The sequence below is a fragment of the Tachypleus tridentatus genome, chromosome 6 (genome assembly GCF_004210375.1).
Source record: "Tachypleus tridentatus isolate NWPU-2018 chromosome 6, ASM421037v1, whole genome shotgun sequence".
Classification (NCBI taxonomy): Eukaryota; Metazoa; Arthropoda; class Merostomata; order Xiphosura; family Limulidae; genus Tachypleus; species Tachypleus tridentatus.
In genome coordinates, this window is record NC_134830.1 from 113,663,545 (window position 1) to 113,687,599 (window position 24,055).

Below are 24,055 nucleotides of genomic sequence, written 5' to 3' on the forward strand. Positions count from 1 at the left end.
ATTGATCGTTTATTCTATGATATAATTGTACAAGATTAACATTTAAATGCAGTAATAAAACCAAAGTAATTTCTATTATATCTACGAAATATATTACAGAAATGATAGCAAGTGGTGTTTAAATAACTAACTACATTTAACAGTTAACGAAAACATTGGTCTGCAAACCGTTTTGATGTTTTATCTTTGTTGTCGTTGTTATATGTTATAGAAGGACTTAGAGTTAATAAACTGTGATGTAAATCTATTATAGTAATAGGTTAATAATATCGGTTGGCATTGAAAGCAACAAACATTCAACTTACGCAAAGCTAATGTAAAAAAGAAGTTGAGTAATAAATTAAGGTATTACTAACAGTATATAAACAACCTTTCTGACATTCAAACTTTATATACAATAATGCTACGTGTTTGTTTTTACAGTTCCTGTTCCTAATGAGACATTCGTAATGGTAAGAGAGATGGTTTGTGGATCGTAGGGTCTATGGTTTACGTCTCATTACCACAACAATTAAACTGTTCAGTTGTGGGATCTTGGTATGTTATAAGAGCGACAGTGAAATCCTACTATATAATCAGTAAAGTTAGTCCAAGACTTATAGGTGGGTGCTGTTTTTACCCGCTGATTTCTTTCTAGACTCTCAACTTAAAATTACAAACAGCTAGCGCAGATATCCCACGTGTAGTTTTAGCAAATATTTGTAACAAATGAATAGTTTCTAATTATTATACAAAAATAACTACTAAAAACGAAAAAAACAATTATGAAAATTTTACTTGATTGAGTTGAATAAAACAGACTGTATTCAATGTGAAATCAATCAATCTTTACTTAATATAAATTAAAACACGAGTGAACAGAACTTCAGACGTCAATTCTCTATCATAGACAGAGATTTATGATTTTTCTGTCTTATCCTAATTTAGACAGAGAGTATGAGGTTTTAAACAAAAAATAAAAATAATATCATTATTCTAAGAGTACAGGCGCCACTATCCACGTCAATAAATGTCCTGAAAAAAAGAAGAAAAAATTTAACCTTAAAGTATTTGCAAACTTACACAGAGCAAAGTTACCAGAAATGATAGCTAGGGATCTTAAAATACATTTATACTAACACTCTCCACGAGGAAAGCTCAGAAATACCTCAGTGGAACACAACTTTTGACCTGTGTAAATCGCAAATAAAATAAGGTTAGTATTGATGAATCTGGATTTTCTACGTATGAAACTCTGTAAGCACCTACATCTCATTTTTGTTAAAATTTCAGGAACCTTAACAGTTTACCTTTTCTTAAACCAAAAGAGAATATATATAGATGCTACAAAGCTGTATTATAGTTTGTGAAACAACATAGCTCGTGGGTGTAACTGTTTAAAATTGGAAAATGGCACGTAGTAAACCATCTATTGTCCATACACTAGTTGTCCTAGTCGTAATGGCTTCCAGGTGCCAAAATGCTACTGCAAAATCAAGGCTTCAAGATGTGTCTTTTCAGAGAGTAACAACATTCAAGTTCTGCAGTTTTCTCAAACAAACATTTTACAGTTTTTACACCAACCAGTTCTAAAGTACTGATACATTGAAATTTACAGATCCCATACCTAAAGTGTACAGCATTACGGGCAGCTAAAGTATCTGCATTCTTTTAAACTGTAGGATTACAGATACTTGCAATATTCGGGTTGTTTTGAAGCGAAGTAACACAGGCAGCAACGGCATTTAGATTCTACAAACGTTTAAATCACCCAGAGTTATGATATAAAAAGACTGTTTAGTGTAAATATTATTAATTAGTTTATTTTGCGAATGAATATTTTATGATTTTTTTTTCATTATTACAAGAGAGATAAAAGCAGATTATCATTGGAAATTGTGTTTGTAACTCTTTGATATCGAGAATAGCGAGCAGACGATTTTGTAGAAAGTATATAAATAGTATGAGATGAGCAGGAAACAGAGGACAGACAGAGACAATAGTAGAAGAGAGTAAAGTCGCTGTCAAGCTAAAGTTTGACGTGAAGTTAAATGCGTAGAAGTGATAGGCCTAGCGATAAATATAGGCATATTGTTTAACATGTTATAGAAAAATTAACAGTTTTAAAAGAAACAAGATTTATAGTAAGTCAACCAGCTTGAAGAATACACCTTTCAAAAAAGAACAGACGATTACTGTTTGTTTGTTTGTTTGTTTGGAAATTTGCGCGAAGCTACACGAGGTCTAGCTGCGCTAGCCGTCCCTAATTTAGCAGTGTAAGACGAGAGGGAAAGCAGCTGTTCATCACCACCCACCACCAACTCTTGGACTACTCTTTTACCAACGAATAGTGGGATTGACCGTCACATTATAACGCCTCCACGGCTGAAAGGGCGAGCCTGTTTTGGTGCGATGGGGATTCGAACCTGCGATCCTAAGATTACGAGTCGAACGCTTTAACCCACATGGCCATGCCGGACCAGACGATTACTGATGAGCAGTACACGACTGTGTTAACTCAGTGACAATGTAAATAAATTACACACAAAATACTAGTGCGACAGGCAAAAAGAAAGGTACTTCGTCTTTTTAACATAAATTGTAAAGCAACTGAAGAGGCCTAAGTGAACTTTTGACAAGAAGTGTGTGTGTAGTTTTATTATAGCAAAACACATCGGGTTATCTGCTATATCCACCGTCGGGAATCGAACCCCCTGTTTATAGCGTTGTGAATCCGTGAACTTACTGCTGTTCCAGCGGGAGACGATAAGAGAAAGAGTGCTTGCTATATAGTTTATGACATGCCTTCGATCTCTGTAGTATAAAGAATTAGTTCTACTTAAGTTAAACTAGTTGGAATATATATTATTTTTAAAAAAATGGACAGTTGGCGAGAGCGTGCTGTTCGTATATCGTTGAATCTATCTCCAAGTCCTAGACACTTAGTGTAGATGAATCCCAAGTTCCAAAATAATACATACAGTATATATTTATACTTACTATCTAAGTATAAGTAAAAACCCTTAACTGATAATTGGCAAACATAACCTAACATCTGACACTCAAAGTTTGTGTGTTTGTAGTTAAGTACAAATCTGCTCGGCTATTGAAACCCATTTCTAGTGTTGTAAGACCGTAGACGTACTGCTGTGCTACTTGGGGGCCAGATTAAAGTGGTTCTGTAAGTACATCCAGCATAAAAGTTGAGATCCTACGAATATTTAAAGCACCTAGATTTTAGTGATTTGACAAAGTATTTACAGCACTCAGGCTAAATGGTTCTACAAATATATTTAGCATTCAGGGTTTGAAGTGGTTTAGCAAGCATTTACAGCGTTTAAACTGTAAAGTGTTGTACTTCACATATTTACAGGTTTTATGTTTGAAAGTGGTGTTTTTACAGATACTTACACCATCTATGGGCCAGGTAGTTTGTTAAATGTATCACCTTATTTCTCAGAAGTTTTGATCAGTGAATTGTATCGATTACTTTTCGTGTTTTAAATTTTTTTTAAAAACTAAATTATCATGAAATAAAATAAAGAAGTCATTTATTATAAAAATGTTGCCACATATCCCAAAAAAATTAATTGAAAAAAAATCGTTTACTGATTAAGTAACAACTCTCAGTATTTGGTGCAGTTAACCCTTCTGACATCGTTCTGGCTGTTTTGCGTGAAGGCCAGTTGCCTTAAAATAGCCACCTCTTATCTCACTGTTTCAACATTTTAGGTCTCTCGGTGTGACAGCAATAAGTTTACAGATTTACAACACTAGAATTGTGGCTCAATTCTTTGTCATGGCCACAACAGATGACTCAGTGTGGCTTTGCTCTAAAATGAACGAATAAACGAACGAAACATAAGGCAAGCGTATCAATCTGTTATGGGCAGCCTAGGAGGGTCAGATTCAATTCAGACATCTTACTCTCTTTACTGTGTGTCAAATGCCATAGACCTATTTATAAAATTAAGGCTTGAAATGTTAATTAATGTAGAGATATGAATTTAAATACATATTCTAGTTCATTCTTTTGGGCCAAGACGAACCCAAGAGGACTCCACAACTCCAAAATTTAGTTTTGATACACCCATTCCAACGCACAAGGACTTTATATTGGCTGTGATTGTCACATGGGTTGCTAATTATCATATTCAGAATTATCGTAATATAGCATTCCCCGCCTTTCGTGCTAGGGTATTGGTTGTTATTTTTCTTTTAGATGAAACGTCATTTTTTCCCAATCGTTGATAACATTTGTACATGTAAATATAAACTGGTTTGCTAGAACAAATCGTTTGTTTGTTGTTGTTGTTTTGTTTTTTCATTTCGCTGAATGTCAGTCAATATCTTCCTTGTTTGTATTATTATGCTAATATAGTGATGCCATATCTCAGAACAGAAAAACAAAATATAAGATATAACGTTGCACTTTTCAACACAACTCATAAACGCCACTAAGGGTTTATGAAATGAAAGCGCATGCACGAATCTTCAACAGTTGTATGTACCTGGCTGTGTTTAACACGATTTAATCGATTGTTAGAATAATTTAATAAACGAATTATTTATTGTTTATATACAAAAGTTTAGGACTGAGAATTATCACGCCATTATACCAACCATGGTCTCTTACAATATACTATTGAACAAATTCGTTTGGATTTTTCAGTTAATAGTTCTGGTAGCTTGTTTTACTGGGTTTATTTTTCAGCTTGTTGAGTTTATTTCCCTCTATTATCAATATCAAACTTCAATGGAGATTAAGATCGAACCTGCTGATAAGTTATTGTTACCATCTGTTACATTCTGCCCGCGAGAAAAGTAAGTATTGAGAAAAGTACAATGAATTATCAGCTATACTGACTGCTTTGATTATTACTTTCCGGTTGGTTAAATTGAAATAGTTTAAAATAACATGACTATTTAACTTCGTTTAAGTTTAACGAATTTGTCTCCACTGGATTTTAAGTCTTTTTCACTTCCCAATAAAATAACCTAAAATAATTTAAGTATTTGGATAATGTTAGAGCTCGTGTCTAAAATCGTTATTCCACGATATATATCGAATTAGGTATCTGTTTCCATTGCAGTTATTATGTCAAAAGACCATGGTTCAGTAAACAAATTAAAATGTTATTAACATAAAATGGTAATAACAGATAAGGAAGTTATAAATTCGTCAGAAAACATGTATTTGTATATTTTCAGATACATACAATATTCCAAATAATCCCAGTCAACGATATTGCTATTTTTAAAGTACATTTAATAAATCTAACAGTTTTATATTTTCACATTCTTCTGTGAAACAATTTTTAAAATAACTGTCATTAATGATCGAAGTGCTACAACTAAAACTTTAAAGTGAGAATAGACATGCATCTCCATTATATAGTGTTTGCTCCTCATTTGTTACTTTCCATTGTTATACATAAAATACAACTTACAGATCTTTCTCACACTGATTAGCAATCAACATTTGACTTTGATGATGAACTTTAGTTCATTTATTTGTTTTTATATATGTAAATATCTTTTATATATTTTAATTTACGATAATAGGAAGCTAAAGTACCATGATCCAGTTACAAAACTGTTACAGGTTTTAACGACCATTGTGAATGATTTTTTACTCGATACAAAAAAATGTGCTAGTTCATTAATATTGGAATTAAGTTCGGTTTTACCTTAAATTCTTAAAAGATGCATTCATCTGTTCTGTAATTCTTATACACTGGTCAACAAAGTGAGTAGTATAGATTCACATTATGAAACGAAGATTGCCCAGTTTTCGAAACTCTTACTTGATATATGTGTTGAAAGATATTGGTAGATGTTGATTTATTAAATTACTTTACTTGTAATAATGTATGGTGGAAGTTGTACTATCTGTCGAGTTTCTTTATACGATATTATGTGTGTCACACTCTTTCACAAAGTTAAAGTTGTATTTACTTCTAAGAAATAATGGTTTCGAAAAATAACTTTGTACCCTACAACATATATCAATTAAGTTGTTTTTGTTGTTTTTGGAATTTCGCACAAAGCTACTCGAGGGCTATCTGTGCTAGCCGTCCCTAATTTAGCAGTGTAAGACTGGAGGGAAGGCAGCTAGTCATCACCATCCACCGCCAACTCTTGGGCTACTCTTTTACCAACGAATAGTGGGATTGACCGTCACATTATAACGCCCCCACGGCTGGGAGGGCGAGCATGTTTGGCGCGACTCGGGTGCGAACCCGCGACCCTCAGATCACGAAGCGCACGCCTTAACGCGCTAGGCCATGCCGGGCCCATCAATTAAGACTTCTTGTTCTCGGTTCTTTTGACCAGAATCTAATATTGTAAGTCTAAAAACCTTAAATATAACATAATCAGTTATACGGTCATATAGGGACAATCTTTAATACACAACAATCTATTACTGTTACTATAAGTCTCTAGTTTAAGGTATCGCTTCAACGTGAAACTCAGAATTCTTACTCTAAATCGATTACTTGAATTTTCCTAGATTTGAATAAATGTAAACTTTTTATATCATTTCTTCTACCACCTCTGTGGCACTTTCAAGTGAACCAAAACATTCAGCCCATTATTTGACCACCCCAAATGTGACATCCAACAAGATGCGACTTAAATATTTATTGTTATACTCCGGTGTAAATTCAATTTTCTTATTTGCATTAAAAATATCAGATAGGGCCTTTTCTTTTAACATGATTTCTCTCTATCTTGAACTTGTTTTGATCTTCGACTACAAATTAGAATGGTTCACTGAGTTTTCTGGAGTATATCTCTTTCTTCCCATTGTAATGCTTCTGGCATATTGCTAGAATACTTAATCTTTCTTGTAGGGATGACCAACCATTCTAAGTAAGTGCAGTTCTGACATGGACATTAGGAGTTTTGTGTATCAAAGATATGGAGAAATCAGCTGCCTTTCTTTGCAGAGTTGATCTCATTTTCTTGGTGTTCTTGGGGTAAAAAATGTCAACTGGGACATCAACAGCAATTTCTACAATACGTAAGGAACATTAACATCAAATTCGCTTATTAAGAAGAGAATGAAAACCAGGTTTTAAATTATATAAACGAAAGTTTAGGAACTCCAATGGTTTTAACATGAAAATCGTCCACAGATCTGGTAATTATAATAAAAATAATAAAGTGGGATTCAGCTCACTAACTGAAGAAAAACCTGGCACGCCATCATGTATTTGTAACAGCATTTAACATACGCAGTAGAAGTAATTTGAAACAAGTAAAATCAATATCCGATACATTTATTAACTAATGCCACTTCCCTAAACACATTGTCTCTATTACCTTAGCTAAATATAAAGACAAACCCAATAACAGAAAAAAAAAGTATACATCAGAAACTTCATAAATCAAATAAAAGGCACGAACTCAGACATACAAACAGGTGTCTTACCAGACCATGTGTGTGTAATCAAAAATATAAACATTTTGGAAAGGTGTATAAAAAAATACAAACTAAACAGTCGATTGAACACTAAAATAAAAGTGGATTTGAGAAAGGTTTATTTTGACAACTTCAGCCACAGAATAATTAAAAAGTGTCAACGTAATCGATGCGACAGGGGCGAAACAGATATAAGGACGATTTGTTTGTTTGTTTGTTTTTGAATTTCGCACAAAGTTACTCGAGGGCTATCTGTGCTAGCCGTTCCTAATTTAGCAGTGTAAGAGTAGAGGGAAGGCAGCTAGTCATCACCACCCACCGCCAACTCTTGGGCCACTCTTTTACCAACGAATAGTGGGATTGACCGCACATTATAACGTCCCCACGGCTGAAAGGGCGAACCTATTTTGGTGCGACGGGGATTCGAACCGGCGATCCTTAGATTACGAGTCGAACGCCTTAACCCACCTCGCCATGCCGGGTCAGGACGAAAGAACATAACAATCTCCCATCACACATTTACAAACACAGCGTAACGAAACAGCATCCACTTTACCTTAGGAACTTTAAAATACTATGTAATGAAAAAAATATGGATATATGTAAAACAAAAATAAAAGAAGTTGTAATTATTCGTAAATTAAAACCTAATTTAAATTAAAACACAGATGTCATCTTATGCTTTTTAAATACGAACAAAATGCTCGCACTATATTTCACAAAAAACATACAACATTTATCTCAGGACGACTGGTATGGGAATTAACACTTTTACCAAAATAGCTCTCTCTTTGCTAACCTAAAGATGACCTAAGAAGGTCGAAACGTCGTTCTCTGTTTTATTTTGGTAAAGGGGTTAATACCCATTCCAGCCGTCACTTCAAGTGGGTTTCTCGTCATCACGAAAAACAGGCAAAAGTTACATGATGATGTTCACACGAATGGTAGAAACTTAGTAATAATGTTAGAAAATTCAAAGTCAACCACTTCAATGTCATATCTCTGGACTGCTATTTACATACACTTTTATCATTCGCAACACCTGTGCTGTAGTTGTAATTTTTTAGCAGACAACATCTTGCTTCTAAATAATTTCCTTAATTTACAAAAGCTGACAGTTAGTGTTCGAACACGTGCTGAAATGAGACTGAAAGAAGGAATAAGTTGCTTAGAATTGATTCAATTGCAGCTTAGATGAATTTCGCTTTGAGCAAATTAATCAAATTATGTCATATATAGAACGAAAGCTCCCCTCTTACATTACAAATACACTCTCAAAACAGTTCAAAAAGTGTTGTTACTGCTACTATTTATTTCTGATAGTGTTACAAGTACAGGGTGACCCGTAAGTCCCTACCCATCCATATATCTTATGTATCCAGTGTATCTGTGTGCTGTCACCAGTATTCTTGCGCTCATGTACCCACGTACTTGTCACAATACGCTCTTCAAGTCTAAATGGGCTTACATCGGCCATATTTTTCTGAAAAAAAGAAACAAATTTACAATACATGCGTAATTGAATATAACATAATAACATATGGATGGGTAGGGACTTACGGGCCACCCTATATTTGGTGAAACTAAATAATTCACAATTTGAACAGTAGAAATTATTAATATTGGTGGACTATATTTAGAAACATTGAAGATCCAGATGAAAAATAGGTCGACGAAACAGATTATATTTTATTTTAATGTTTAAGATTATAATTTTACTCGTTTTACTAAAGACATGTACAAAGCTTTGAGAGGTACATTGACTGGAATCTTATTGCCAAACAAATTATACGCACGTTAAAATTCATCTGTTCATTATAAAATTAAAGAAATTATATTCAAATAACGTATAAATAATTCTGTTGTTAACAAACGGAGTATAAAAATGTCTGTTTCATCATGACACTTCATTTCGAAAAATCATTGTTCTTAAAAATATATTTAGAAAATAATTGATAAAAATAGATCTTTATGATTTAAAAACTAAAGTATATAATGAATTTCAAAGTTTGCCACAGCCCATTAGTTAAATTCTGTCATCTAGGTCTGTGGTTCTGTATTGGGTGAATGGTTCACTTAGGATTTAATCTGATCAGAATCGGGGTGAGTGTTTGTTTTTGAATTTCGTGGAAAGCTACACTAGGACTATCTGCGCTAGCCGTCCCTAATTTAGCAGTGTAAGACTAGAGGGAATTCACCCCGTCGCCGTGGTAGCATTATAATGTGACGGTCAATCCCACTATTCGTTGGTAAAAGAGTAGCCCAAGAGTTGACGGTGGGGTGAATGAGTACTATCAATTATACAACAAATTGAAGATCAACAAGTCATTAGTTTTAATAAGTATTTTAGTTGTTGTTTGATAAATATATTTATTTTATGTTGTGTTATTTCTAGTTGTAGTTTGATGTATATTTAAGTCATAATAAAGAATTTTAATTTAGTACTTCTGTCTTTTTTTTTAACTTGGCGAGTGAGCTGTTGTAAAAAACTTTAAGGATAACGAATATTGGAAAAAGTTGAGAAGCACTAATATAAGTTATTCATCAGATCGTTTTCAGAATTTCTTTTCTTATATACCCGTTCATCTCTTTTTCGTTTATTTGCAGATTAAATTTTACGCATTGGTGTATAATCAAGCCTGATGAATGCCGTAAAGATGTAAGTTGCTTGACAGTCAAAATCACATTTTAATAATAGGTTTAGTTGTATATGAAAATAAAGTTTACAGTATCATTTCTTTATATTTGTACTTTTGAGTATAAGATTTAATAGTTTCAGTTTTGCATAATAAATTTATTTTGTACACGCAGCAGCACACGCCTCGTGCGTACATCTCGTGTATTGTTATACAGTACGAGTCTCTTCTATTTCAATCATATATACAGTATATAAACTCGTCTCCTCGGTATTAGTGTGTTTCTGCTTTATTTTCAGTACATGTTTGCAGTGTATTCGTATATCAGCATATATTCCTTCCGTAAATAAAAATGATTTTATAAATTGTTGTCAAATCGTACGTATGAGATTTCATTCTTATTAAAATGTGTCTACATTATCGTATTATTTTATAATAAAGACGTGTAATAAGTTTTAATGTATAGTAGTGATATGTTACAACAGCTTTGCTTTGATTTTATCCTGTGTGATGCTTATTTGTTTCTTTTGGAATAGTGTTTCTTTAATTGTTTTTAGTATTTTTACACAAAGCTGCATACGGACTTTACTGTCTAAAATTTTAAACTGATTTACTAGCAGGATGGCAGCTAGTCAACAGCTCTCGACTTCACTTTTGAGTATTATTTTTTACTAAGTCGTGGGATTTGAACGTTTTATACTTTTTTGTGCACCCAATGTCCTGAATATATTTTTATTGCATAGGATCGCGAGCAATTAAACCTCTAATACGCTAACCACTGGATCACAATCAATCTATTTGGTGTTAGTACCATAGATGTAAGTAAATTTACTAACACTATGTAGAGCTTCCATGGCTTGTCGACTCGCAGTGGCTTAACAACAACTAAACCATATCATGGTTTGTTTGTGAGGAGATTGAGGCATATTTATCTGAGAGTCTGTTTAACCAAGCAGTGAAGCATAACCATTCCTCACCATTGTATGCGACCCTTTTATGGGAATATTTTTTTTTTGAAGATCAAGTATTACATTAAACAACTTGAAAATTGTTTCACTCTTTATTAAATAGTAATCCTGGTCAAATTAAACATTGATTTCTAACAGTTACTCGTGTTTATTCTGTCTTTTTTTCCGTTTCAAGACTTCAGTGGATCCACTGGGAAGGGAGTCGTTCCACTGAACCTCAATTGTTTTGATAAATGTAAGACATCTGGTTAATAGGCCATGTATGTGTGAAGTTAATATATAAAGACAAAGTCGAAATTTCCGTTTTGTGTTCTTCATGAACCTCTAGTTCGTATATAGTTATTACAGTCGTTATATGAAGTAATTCGTGATGACGAAAAACTCACTTGAAGTGAAAGTGTATTAAAGAACGGCTGGTATGGGTATTAACACTTTTACCAAAATAAAGCAGAGAACAACGTTTCGACCCTCTTAGGTCATCTTCAAGTTAACAAAGAGTGAGTTTTCAACTGACCTTTGCTGGGCACATCTCTCAGGGACGAGAGTATAAACGGGTACGAGATTGTAGGGGGCGTTGCAGCTAGATGTTAGGGTGTTAATTGGTATAGCTATAACGATGTTCCTTTATATTGGTTTTAGTTGATGTATAAGTAGGGCTTCTTTGATTTTGCGTTTGTTTATATTTGTTTCTCTACTTAGCAGCTGGGTGTTTGCTATGGTTATGTTGTGTTTATTTTATTTGCAGTGTTCATAAACGTGTGAAGATGTTTTTATGTGTCCTTTGAACCTGATTTTCATTTTTCTGCTTGTTTCTCCAATATAGAAGTCGTGGCAGTTGTTGCATTGCATTTTACAAATAATGTTGGTGCAGTGTTTGTCAGTGTAGTGTTTACTTGGTATGGACTTTAGTTTTGTATCTTGTTTTTGAATATATTTAGTGTTTACTGAAATGTGTTTTCTTATAATTTTTTCCAAATGCTGGTTATTTTTTTGCTGATGTTGGGAATATATGGTATGCAGCAGTGTAAGATTTTGTAGTGTTTTTTTTTTGTATCTTGAAATTTATTGTTTGTATGAGCGTATAATTTTTTTCAACGGTTTTTGGGGGAAAATTGTCGATGTTGATTTCATCGTTAATTTTATCTGGTGATCATAGTTTTGTGGCTGTGTTTATTTGGTTTCTTAATATGTTAAGTTTTTGTTTTGTTTCATGTGCTGAGTCCATGGGAATGTATAGTCCAGTATGGATGATTATTCTGTGGATTTCTGCTTTGAATCGTGTATCGGTTCTTGTGATCCTGAAGTTAAGAAATGTTAGTTGGTTAGTTTTTCCCGTTCAGATGTTAACTTAATGTTAGGGTGTATAGAGTTAACGTGGTTGAGAAACTAAGTGTGTGTTCTGTAGATGTGAATCTAGCATTTGTATCGTCAACATACATGTATCAGTATAGTGGTGGGTGTAAAGCTGAATTGATCGCCTGAGATTCAGTCTGTGTCATAAAATTGTTGGTTAGAACTAGTGACACTGGGTTTCCCATACTTAGGTCGTTTATTTGTATGTAGTGTTGGTCATTGATCATAAAGTTAGTTTTGGTGGTAATGAATTCTATAAGAGTTGCTAAATGGTTGCCGGGGTTGGGGTCTTGGATACAAAGTTCTAAAGCTATCTTGCATGCTTCAGTAGTTGGGACTTCTCTGAAGAGGGAGATTACATCAAAACTGTCCATTAAGGCTTTATGAGTTAGTTGATTAAGAATATAATTAAAGTTAAAAGGGCCTTTGAAAAAGGATCAGGCTGATGTTACATACTTAAAAAATGCCCACGCTATGTATTTACCGAGAGGTTGTAGTTAAATGATTCGTAGGTCGACAATATGGGTCGTAGTATATTGTCGGGTTTGTGAGGTTTGGTGGTGCCGTATAGTTGTGGTTTACGTGAGTCGTCCTGCGAAGGTAAGAATAAAGGTTTTCTGATATTGTATTGTTTTTTTTAAATTTGTAGTAGTATTTTGTTTATTTGGTTTTATGTGTTTTTGTTGGATTTGTATGTATTAGTCTAAATTTGTTTGTATCTGATAAGATGTAAATCTGTTTGTATCTGATAAGATGTTGTTCAATTTTTGAATACATTCATTTTTTTCATTATAACTATAGTATTGCTTTTATCTGCTTTTAGAATTTAGTTGTTATCTTGTTTTAGGTTGTTTATAGAATTAATATCTTTTCTTGTGAAATTGTTTTTTAGCTTTCTTTTATGTAAAATTATTTTGATGGTTTTATGTGAAAATTCATTGAAAAACTTGTTTAAGTACTGTTTTGAGATGTTTCGGGAAAATAGATGTTTTCAGTTCTACCTGGAAAGAAAGGTTGTTGGTTGTCGATGTAATTGTTGTCGAAGTTGTCTTCTTTCTGGTGGTTGTTTTTCGTTGTTTTATTGGTGTTTACAGTTTGTCTAGAATGGATTACCAGTCTTCTAGCTAGGTCTTCCAAGTAGGTTTTCATTTCGATGGATGGAATATTTTTAGGTGTTATTGGTAAGTTGAGTCCTTTATTGAGTATATGTATCTCCTCATTAGTTAATTGTCGGTCTGATCTGTTAATTATGAGGCTGGTTGATGGTTCGTCGTGTTGGCGTCTCTTCTGTTGTTGACACCTTAGTTTATCTAGTTTTATTGTTGTGTCGAATCTTATTTTCCTTGTCGTTCTTACTGTTGATTTGGCTGATGTTGTGTTGAATGAGTCCATAAATGTGGGGTGAATACAACAGGCCAGCTGATGGTCCAGATTCATTTGTTGTTTTTGCAGGTCATTTAGTTCTTTATATTTCAAGTTTAACACGGCTTTTAGAAGTTGTTTCTGTAAATTATGGATAATGTTTGTACACTGATTAAAATTCTTCGATAGTTTTATCTTCACAAAATTAGGGATTAGTTTTCCTTTTGCACTGTTGGATGAAATAAATGTCATTTCTTCTATTGATAATTTTTTGGTTTAAGTTTCTTAGTTTCGTTAGGATCGCATGTTGTTCTCTGGTTTATTCTGGTCAAAGTGTTAATATCCATACAAGGCGTTTTAAGATACAGTCGATATATGACCTTCTAAAAGTAATAGCCATCAACAGTTTGTGTACTTTTTGAAATAGTGTCATTGAAACTCACTTAATGATTGAATTTGGCGCAAAGCTTCTCGAGGACTAATTGCGTCAGCTCTTCTTAATTTTGTAGTTAAAGGTTAGAGTGAAGGCAGCTAATCAATACTTCCTTTTGGCTACTCTTTATCAGCGAAAAGTGGGATTGATCATAACATTATAACGCCCCAACAGATAAAATGGTAAACTTCTTCAGAAATGAATTCCAAATCAGCAATCCACAAATTGCGAGTTGGTGTCAAAACTGTAATTTTGGTGAAGTATAGCATCTTTTTTATCTTTAGTCATTTTGTAGGTGTAACATCGAGCACCAGATTAATTTGTTCCCTTACAAAGTTCTATATTCACATATGTTAGAGTCAAAGTAAATGTTTGGTAAAAATTAGAATAATTTTGTTAAAAAACAACAACTTATTTTATTCTATGGAAGAACTAACTTTTTAGCAAATGCCACCATTCAGTTTTGGAATTAAGTAGTTTTCATTATTTTACGTTATTAATTAGAAGTTTGTTTGTTTTTTGGAATTGCGCACAAAGCAACTCGAGGGCTATCTGTGCTAGCCATCCCTAATTTAGCAGTGTAAGACTATAGGGAAGGCAGCTAGTCATCACCACCCACCGCCAACTCTTGGGCTACTCTTTTACCAATGAATAGTGGGATTGACCGTCACATTATAACGTCCTCACGGCTGGGAGGGCGAGTATGTTTTGGCGCGACTCGGGCGCGAACCCGCGACCCTCAGATTACGAAGCGCACGCCTTAACGTGCTAGGCCATGCCAGGCCTGGTTAATTAGAAGTAAGGTTACCAGATAACAACATCCGTTGTTATCCTTGTAAAATTTGGTTGGCTGCATCTACTGGTAAGTTCAAAATACTACTTGACTGCAATTTTTTAATGTTGTAGACCATTGCATAATTATTTCCTATCACTAGCTTTTAAAGTTGTCAATTATTTTGTTCAAGAAACGTTTTGTAAAACTGCTTTAATAATTTTTATAATTTACGTATATTTTGTGCTTGCAGTTGCCCATCATTCATAACTTCACAAAATTGACTCTAAATCTCACGTCTTTAAAAACATTGGAGGGTGAAATATTTTGTAACTGAAAAAACAACAAAGCATTGTGTGTGATATGCAGTGAGGTCATTGTAGTGCTAAAGGAATATAATATATGTAGGCATTACTAAACGAAGCATTCATCCCATTATTCTCATCTAACAGGAAAGCTACAACATGAAAAATATGAAGTCTTGAAACAGAGTATTTTAACACCAGTCGTATTTTACAAGAATAAATGTTAACAACAAAGCTGGAACTAAAACTAGTTTGAGAGTAGCTTTATTGTTAGCTAAGAAAGGAAAACCATTTACTAGTGGTGAATTAATTAAATCTTATATGACAGCAATAGTCCAGCAGGGGCGTAGCCAAGGGAGGGGTTGGGGGTTAACCCCACCCATGGACCCAAACTTTTTAGATAAGTTCAGTTGCTACCTGTGAAGTTTCATAAAGATCCATGATTGCATGGCAGATAATTTCACACATAACAAATGGTCAAATGCAAATTTCTGATTGAACACTCTTTTAATACAGCAAGTTCTGTCAGAACTATAGAAATACAATCGGATATCTATGAAAGGCTCAAACGCCTGTTCGTTCTTGCCAGGACATCTATAACACAGTTTGGTTCAACTTTAATATCACGGTGAATGTATAATGAGGCCAGACCATTCAATCGATCTTCAGTGGTGGTATTTCGCAAATACGTTTTGAGTCTTCTGAGAGTTGAAAACGAACGCTCCACTGAGCTTGTTGATACAGGCAGCGTGGCAAATGTATTCAACAGTCTAGAAATGACTGGGAACATTTCTGCATTGGACATTGCATATGCATCTATGACATTTTTTGGTCCCTTGTTCGCAAGTGATTTGTACCAAACCCTAAGTTCACCAACTGCAGCTAGTGAGGTGCTGTCAATGTCAGCCTTGTATATATTGACCAACTCTTTAATTTGGTCACATTGTTGTCCTGTAGATTCTGACTGTTCTCTGGTAGATCCTGATGGTAGTAGACACATGAAGTTTGTAAGGAGAGTTTTGTGACTGGACAGACGGTCACATATTTGTGAAAGAAAATGATCAACAAATGGTACAAATACAACAGTATGAAAGTACTCCTCAGGACTAGTGGTTTGTCGGTTAGTATGGTACATCTGTCTTTTAGCCTGCCTTGGCATTACGATGTCAATTTGAAGCTCACTACAGAGTTTTTGTTTCACGGAAAATGTTGTTAAATTCATTCACAGTATTATTTCTGAGTGAACGGATTAAATCTTCCACTATTTATGCATGATTCATTGCAGCACCTAAATCAATGTTCCGTTGCTGCAGTAAGTTGCACAGAGGTAAACTAAAGGAAAACAATTTAGCAATGGTAAGTAGAGTGATGATGAATTCTGGCTGTGTTATAGAACACAACATTTGATTAGCTTGCGTGGCAGAATCTCTGTCTTGCCAACCTGATATGGTCTCAAGGGCATCTGCAACTGCATGGATTAATTCTAGAAAGACAATGATTGAGTCATGCCTCTCAACCCACCGGGTGAGGCAGAGACCTTTCAAACTTTTTTCTACGATTTAAGTGCTTTATTCTCCACCGAAAGAGCGAAAACGTGCTTTCGTTTGGGTGTATTGAGAAAGGTTTCAATGCTAGAAATTATTCCCATGAAATTTCGCACAGGAACTTCTTTACAAGCATCAGAAATTGCCAAGTTTAGGGAATGGGCACCGCAGTGTACATAGGGTGCAAATGGGAATTTATCAGTTATGTGTCTCTGGACACCATTGAATTTCCCACTCATAGAGGTAGCATCGTTGTACCCTTGTCCTCGCAGGTAAGCCATGTCAATACCATATTTTGTCAGATTGGTTATGATAACATCACACAAGTTTTTGTCTGTCACATCATAAACAGGTACAAATTGTAAAAATCTTCTCTTATTGGCATGCAAATATCTAACACACAACAAAAACTGTTCGATTCCTGAAATGTCTGTTGTTTCATCAGCTAATATTGATAAACACTTTGCAGCATTAACCCTGTTTACCAAGGCATCAAGACCATGAGTATTACATGCATTGATGATTTCATTTGGAATTTGAGGACTCAGATACGTAGTATTCCTCTTTGTACTCTTAAGGCTTGCTGAAATCTTGACACACCCTTTGCCTTGTAGCACAAAATTGCCCCAAAATTCCCATCATTATTGATGGGCTTCTCATCAGTTTCACCAACAAACATTGGACCAGAATCATATTTTCCCCTCAAAGCTAAACCCTGTCTCCCACACAGCAATACAGTATCAATAATAGGCACTAAATATTGCTGGTTCTGTTCAATTTCTTGCTTGTAAGTTGCATCAAGCTGCAAGTGCACAGATGAACTTGTGTTTACGACCTGTAGAAAATTGTTAGCCTTTTTTTGCTGTCTTGGTGGCACTGTTTCAATTTATGTGCCTTGAAGTCTTTAACAGCCTTCTTCCAGTTTGTGTATGGAAATTTCATTAGTTGTCCAAATTTCTGACTTCCAACACCAGCACCATCAGGAGCAAAAAGACAGCAGTACTTGCAGAAAGCATCCTTTGCATGTTGACTGTAGAGTAGCCATCTCCACTGTGAAAGCCAACGATGCTGAAAACGCAGCTTCCTTGGACCACACGGGGGGAAAACATAATCTCTCCCTCTTAAGGAGGCATTTTTTGGTTTCAGCGTATATCTAAAAGAGACAGAAAGACATAGTTGTAATTAAGTTATTTTGCACATAGGAAAGTTTGTTATGAAAGTACAATAACCTTGAAGAGAAAGGCTTAGATCTGAACTTCACAGAGCAGACCCTACATCCTGTGGCTGTAGGCCTACAATCACTAGCAGCAATGAATATTCAGTCTAAAACTCACCAGAGTGTTTGCATGATTTTAATACAAAATTAATATAATGAGGAGTCGACTTACCTGTTTACCAATGCTGACATAATCAGAAATGTAATTTCCAATGTCCCTGACTGGAACTGAGGTGGTAGTGGCAGCACTGGTAGAAGGCCACGGTGATGACTCTGACAATTCTGATTCAACCTGATTGGCTGCAGCAGATTGATAAGGTTCAGCCTCATGAATGGGTTTAAAGAACCCGAGCAGTGTCTTTTGCTTTTTCAGGCTTGGCATAGTGAATGATTGTTTATCGCAACTTCTGTTTGTCAACGTCACATTCACAGTACCTCTGGCGCCATATATAGTGAATGATTCACTATAGAAGGTGCCAGTGGTACTAGGTTAGTGCCATGGTGCTGCTAGCTTGCCACGGTGCCACCCACTGTTTATTTGTGAAGTTAGTTCTTGAAATCCAGGGAATCTGAACATACACTGTCCATGATATTTGAATACAGATTATAGACACTACACATATATTTTGCACTCTCCTGAGTGACTCTATATTTTATATGTTGATGACAGGACTGTAGGCTGTCCTACTTTGCTGAGCCTGATAACTTTAAGTTATATATTATATATACAGGCCTATATATTTATTTATGATTAAAAAAATAAGACAGATACCTCAGTGTGCCATTCTGAAATTTGCCAAAAAGGTGGTCTCAGAATGCATAATTCACGCTTTTCTTTTATGTTTTTATTAAAAACTTTTCGGGGACAATACCCGGACTCACTAGCATGGCTTCACGCCTGCGGCGCTTGCATCAAGCACGCAAACTAACCCCCCCCCCAATGGCCATTTCTGGCTACGACCCTGATGTCCAGAAAAAAATAGATTTATTCAAGAATATTAGTGTTTTTGCAGAAACTAACTAGGAGAGTCGAAGACATAGGAGACAACATCCTGTGCCAATTAAATAATAAAGCACAAAATATTTAGTGGTATTTTCTGGCTCTTGAAGAATCAACAGATATGTCTGACAATTCGGTATTGCTATTGTTCATTCGGCGAATTAGTGCTAACTTTGAAGTGGCAGAAGAACTTGCTTCAGTGAGCAGCGTACATGGAAGAACTACTGGTGAAGACATTTTCAAAGAGGTGGAGAAAACACTGACGAAGTACAGTCTGGTTTGGAAACGTCTAAAGTGTATTACAACTGATGGCGAAAAAAATATGTGTAGTGTAGAAAAAGGTTTCGTTGGATAAGTCTACAAAGCTTGTGACAGTGTGGGATGTACAAAACCTATAGTGTTTCACTGCATCACTCATCAGCAGAAACTTTGCAGAAAACATTTAGATCTGTCATGTGTGATAGAACCAGTCGTATCAACAGTGAATTTTTTTTGGAACGCATGCACTCAATCATCATCAGTTTCGAATATTTTTGAAAGAAATAAAAGCTGAATATAGCGATTTGCCGCACCACATTGCTGTAAGATGGCTTAGTAGCAGTAAATTTATCTCACGATTTATTGAACTTTGGATGGAGATTGAAATTTTCTTGAATGAGAAAAATCGTGCTCAAGTGCTCAGCCGCTTTTTAAAAACGGCGAATGGTTGTGGAAATTGGCATTATCGGCTACTTACTGACGCATCTTAACGAGTTCAATCTTAGATTGCAAGGCGATTCTGAGCTCATATGCTTTGTTTTGTTTTTGAATTTCGCGCAAAGCTACACGAGGGCTAGCTGCACGAGCCATCCCTAATTTAGCAGTGTAAGACTAGAGGAAAGGCAGCTAGTTATCACCAACCACCACCAACTTGTGGGCTACTATTTTACCATCGAATAGTGGGATTGACCATCACATTATAACACCCCTACGGCTGAAAGGGCGTGCATGTTTAGTGTGATGGAGATTCGAGCACGCGACCTTCGGATTACGAATCAAGTGCCTTAACCACCTGGCCATGCTGGGCCAGCTTATATGCGACATATACTCTGCAGTGAAATCTTTTCGACATAAATTAACCTTTCACTCCAAGCTAATGATAAATAACTTCAACCACTTTCCCTGCTGTGAAAAGTACAACCAAGAAACAAATTATCCATTTCCTTTCGAATTCGCTCAAGACATTCTCACTAGTCTGAAGCTACAGTTTTAACAGCGATTTTCAGATCTCGATACAAATGCGAAAACATTAATAATTTTTTCAAAATCTACTTGACTGCATTATCGAGAAACTTCCATCAGATCTTCAATTGAAAGTTATTGATCTGCAATGAAATGACATGTTAAAAGACAAGCACAAAAAAGAAAACTTCCAGAGGAAGGATATACTTTTTTAAAATCCTTTGCTCGGGGATGGGTTTCAGCATTTGACACAACCCATTTATATGAAAAAAAATAGCGGGATTGACCGTAACATTATAATGCTCCCACGACTGAAAGGACGAGCATGTTTGGTGTGACGGGAATTCGAACCCGCGATCCTCGGTCGTGCCGGGCCTCCAGCCTTACTGAGATACATATTTACTTCAAGTGGGTTCCTCGTCATCATGAAAAATAAATGTCTCTTTTGTCAAAGGCCATATAGATAGTTTCAATTACTTTAGAATAATACCCTTTGATAAACCAAATTATTATTCTTATATTTATGAAACTGTAAGACTCAGTTTAAAACACCAACCATTATGGCTAAATCACTCACACGCTTTAATTGTGACTTTAACCAGATGTTCTTGGACTTGCCCATTTTTTTGTAGAATATATAAAGCAACAGTTATGGAATATATCATTAAATGGGACAGTATTTTTCTATACAGCAGCTTTGTTTACATAGCACACTTCGCACATGAATTAAGAATGAAGGACAATTTCTTGCATAGGATATTAACAACTCTTATAAATTCAGGCACCGCATTCTCTGATTGGCTGTTTTTGAAGTGGAAACAGAGGTAGCGTTGCTAGGCTACCATGACAGATAGCATGTTGCTAGGCTAATAATATTGTGACAAACGTTTGCCTCTGAAGATGAAAAGTTCCACCTTTCGGAAGCGCTTGGGTTGTATGGTTTTTATTTCATTTCTATCATATCTGAGGCTACGTGTATTTTTTAACATCGTAGAAGTAGTATGCTATCAGAGAATATTTAAGCGTGACATCATATTTTGAATGTATTTTGCTTGGGCCAGAGGGCGTGTTGATATTTTGAGAGTGCAGATAAATGAAATAGATGAACGTGACATTAACGAGGTCTTAAATTAATAATTTCACCTATCTTGCCTAACGTGTTTACAGCGTCCTATTATATTTCCTGCTAGGATAGCGGTAAATTTTCGGATTTACAAGTCTGAAATCAGGGGTTCAATTCCTCTTGCTGAACATAGCAGATAGCCCGATATACTTTTGCTGTAAAAAACCACACACGCTTCTCTTTTTACAATTATGTCCTGATAAAGATGCTTGTTTAAAATTTTATATTTACCATTACAAGTTGATTATTAAGGTATGAAATATTAATGTTTAACTATTACTGTTGCAGACAATCTTTGTTGAGAACTTGTTTTTGCCCAATGAAATTGGCGTGTGTGTAGTTATAGCAGAGCCACATTAAGCTGTTTACTGTGTCTCCTGAGGGAAATCATATCCCTGCTTTAAGCATTGTGAGTCTGAAGAATCACTATTGCTTCACTGGGTGACAGATCATTAGCCTAACCATTTTGTTACAACAACACATAATAAGTGAACAACTTCGTCATTTTACTGTTATATAAACTATTTAAAATGGCAACACATACCATTTTCTGCAGAATTGAACTTGAAGGATGAAATTTAAGATTCGTAATAACTTTGCATTTTTAAAAGTACAGATATACAAACAAACTTTATTCTGCAGTAGAAGTGCTCTATCTGACTGAACACAGCTGATGTGATCTATTCAAGTCTTCTGACTGTCTATCTGTTTATCACGAAAACAGAATGCCTTAAAAGGTCAATAAACACCCTTTTGACATGGATTTGTTTCTGGCCTTGAACCGTTAATGATACTAAAACAAATGTATTAGTTTTTATTCCTGCCAGTGGGTTAGCAGTAATTTTGTGGAATACAATACTAAAATCTGGTGTTTGATTCCCTGTAGTGTACACAGCATATAGCCTAATTTGGCTTTGCCATAAAACAAACAAACCTTCCAATAGAAATTTCATTTATGTTGCGGTCATTACTTAGTGTCACATTCACAATGTTTCAAATCTAGTTCTTTGACCTGTAAATTACCTGGATGTCTTTTTCTGTAATCATTTCACTTGGTAGGCTCATATGTTATCTCTTAAGTAAATAGTCATTTTTCTTCTTAATTTCTTATGATGTCTACTCCTTTATTCATAGATAAATCAGTCACATCTGATCAGTTAATACACATCGTCATTCTGCCAGATTTTGTGCTTTTCCTATCTTTTATAGCCATTATTCAATTTAGCTGAATTATTACTTTCTTTCAAAAGTTCTTCAATTTTATTGTCTTTGATATACAAAAAAATTCATAAATCATAGAATCATCCACATGCCTGTCATCTTAGAGAACACCCACAAATTGGTTATGCTAAGTGTATTGTACGTCTAGACACCCAGAAAAAATTAAAACAAAATTAAAGATCACAAACTATGTGTTACTACTTGTTAAAGTTTCACTATTAAAGTATATGATAAATATTAAATTACAATTGTTAAATGATTAAATATTGTAATCTTACTTCATTGCTATTGATTAGGCTTAAATATCGTGAAGAACAAAAATAAATATTAAACATTATAGAAAGAGAAATAATTTAGTTTCTGTATTTAGATGTCTCTTGTGAGATACAATGGAGGTTGGAATTTATACATATTGTCACAGAATATGGTAGACAAGAAAGAGGCCGGCTTCCAACTTGGCAGTGTTCTAGTTAAATGCTCTATTGAGGGGTCTGATAATTGCCGGTAAGTAAAAGTCTTCTAGTATCAGTTACATAGTTTAGTGTTTCATTATTTAGAAGAAAATTAAAGCTAAACATATAATTATAATCCTATATTTTAAGATTATTAGAAATTAAGTGGTTATTTTTTAATAGTTTAGAAACACAAAAGCACAAAGTTGCAGAGTTAAATTATTTTCTAATATTTTATAAATATTTTTTATAAAATTGTACTATAGTTTTGTGCAGTGTTGTTAGTTATGTGTTACTTGTGATGAGGATGCAATTACTCTTTGAAAATGTGAAATGTTTGAATAATTTCAAAAAGGTATAAGTATTTTGTTTGGATAAGAATTTTGGCACAGCTGCACGTTATCAATCCGTACACAGGTATTGTTACCATGACAACACTGCCATTGCAGCAGTCATGTTAAAATACATGACACTCAGCACAAGATGCTTCTGCTTTAAATTTTGGATGTTGAGCATTAGACTAATTTGTCCATATCCTATTGTATGCCAAAAGATTACAGACAGTTTCCTTCCAACCACTGACAGACAGTCACAAAAGAGTAGATGCAAAGCATTGGCTACCATTCCTCTAAGTATTGTAAACAAGTGGAATGTGGGATGGTTGTGGCCACTAACCTGTGCAGATGTAGCAATTGCATGTCAACATTGTAGTGGTCAACTAAGTTTATTCTGGACTGAGTGCTTTTTAGTGTGTCATGCATTTTCAAATTATAACATCTGTGTGCCTATTTTTTTTGATAATCCTCAAAAGAGAAGCCCCCCTGCTGGTTCAGAGGTAAGTCTATAGATTTACAACACTAAAATCAGGAGTTTGGTTCTCCTTGGTGGTCGCAGCAGATAGCCTGATGTGGCTTTGTTATAAGAAAATACACATACACCCTCAAAAGAAATTAAGGATTTTAACTGTATCGTATCTTTTGCTAGTCATGATTATACTACCTGCATTGAAGGACCTAGTTGAATATTTCATTTATTTATGGA

The 24,055-nt window shown here is 34.8% G+C and overlaps 1 protein-coding gene across 1 annotated transcript in view; it reads left to right on the forward strand.

Annotated features, from left to right (window-relative positions):
• The first annotated feature begins 10,018 nt into the window (after positions 1–10,018).
• The window catches only part of LOC143253349 (degenerin-like protein unc-105), a 58,692-nt gene continuing 44,655 nt past the window's right edge, over positions 10,019–24,055 (forward strand). The window contains exons 1-2 of the mRNA XM_076507092.1: positions 10,019–10,067; positions 22,933–23,066. Of these exons, the coding sequence (XP_076363207.1) occupies positions 22,933–23,066 (134 nt within the window). The 5' untranslated portion in view covers positions 10,019–10,067. The remainder of the gene's footprint in view (positions 10,068–22,932; positions 23,067–24,055) is intronic.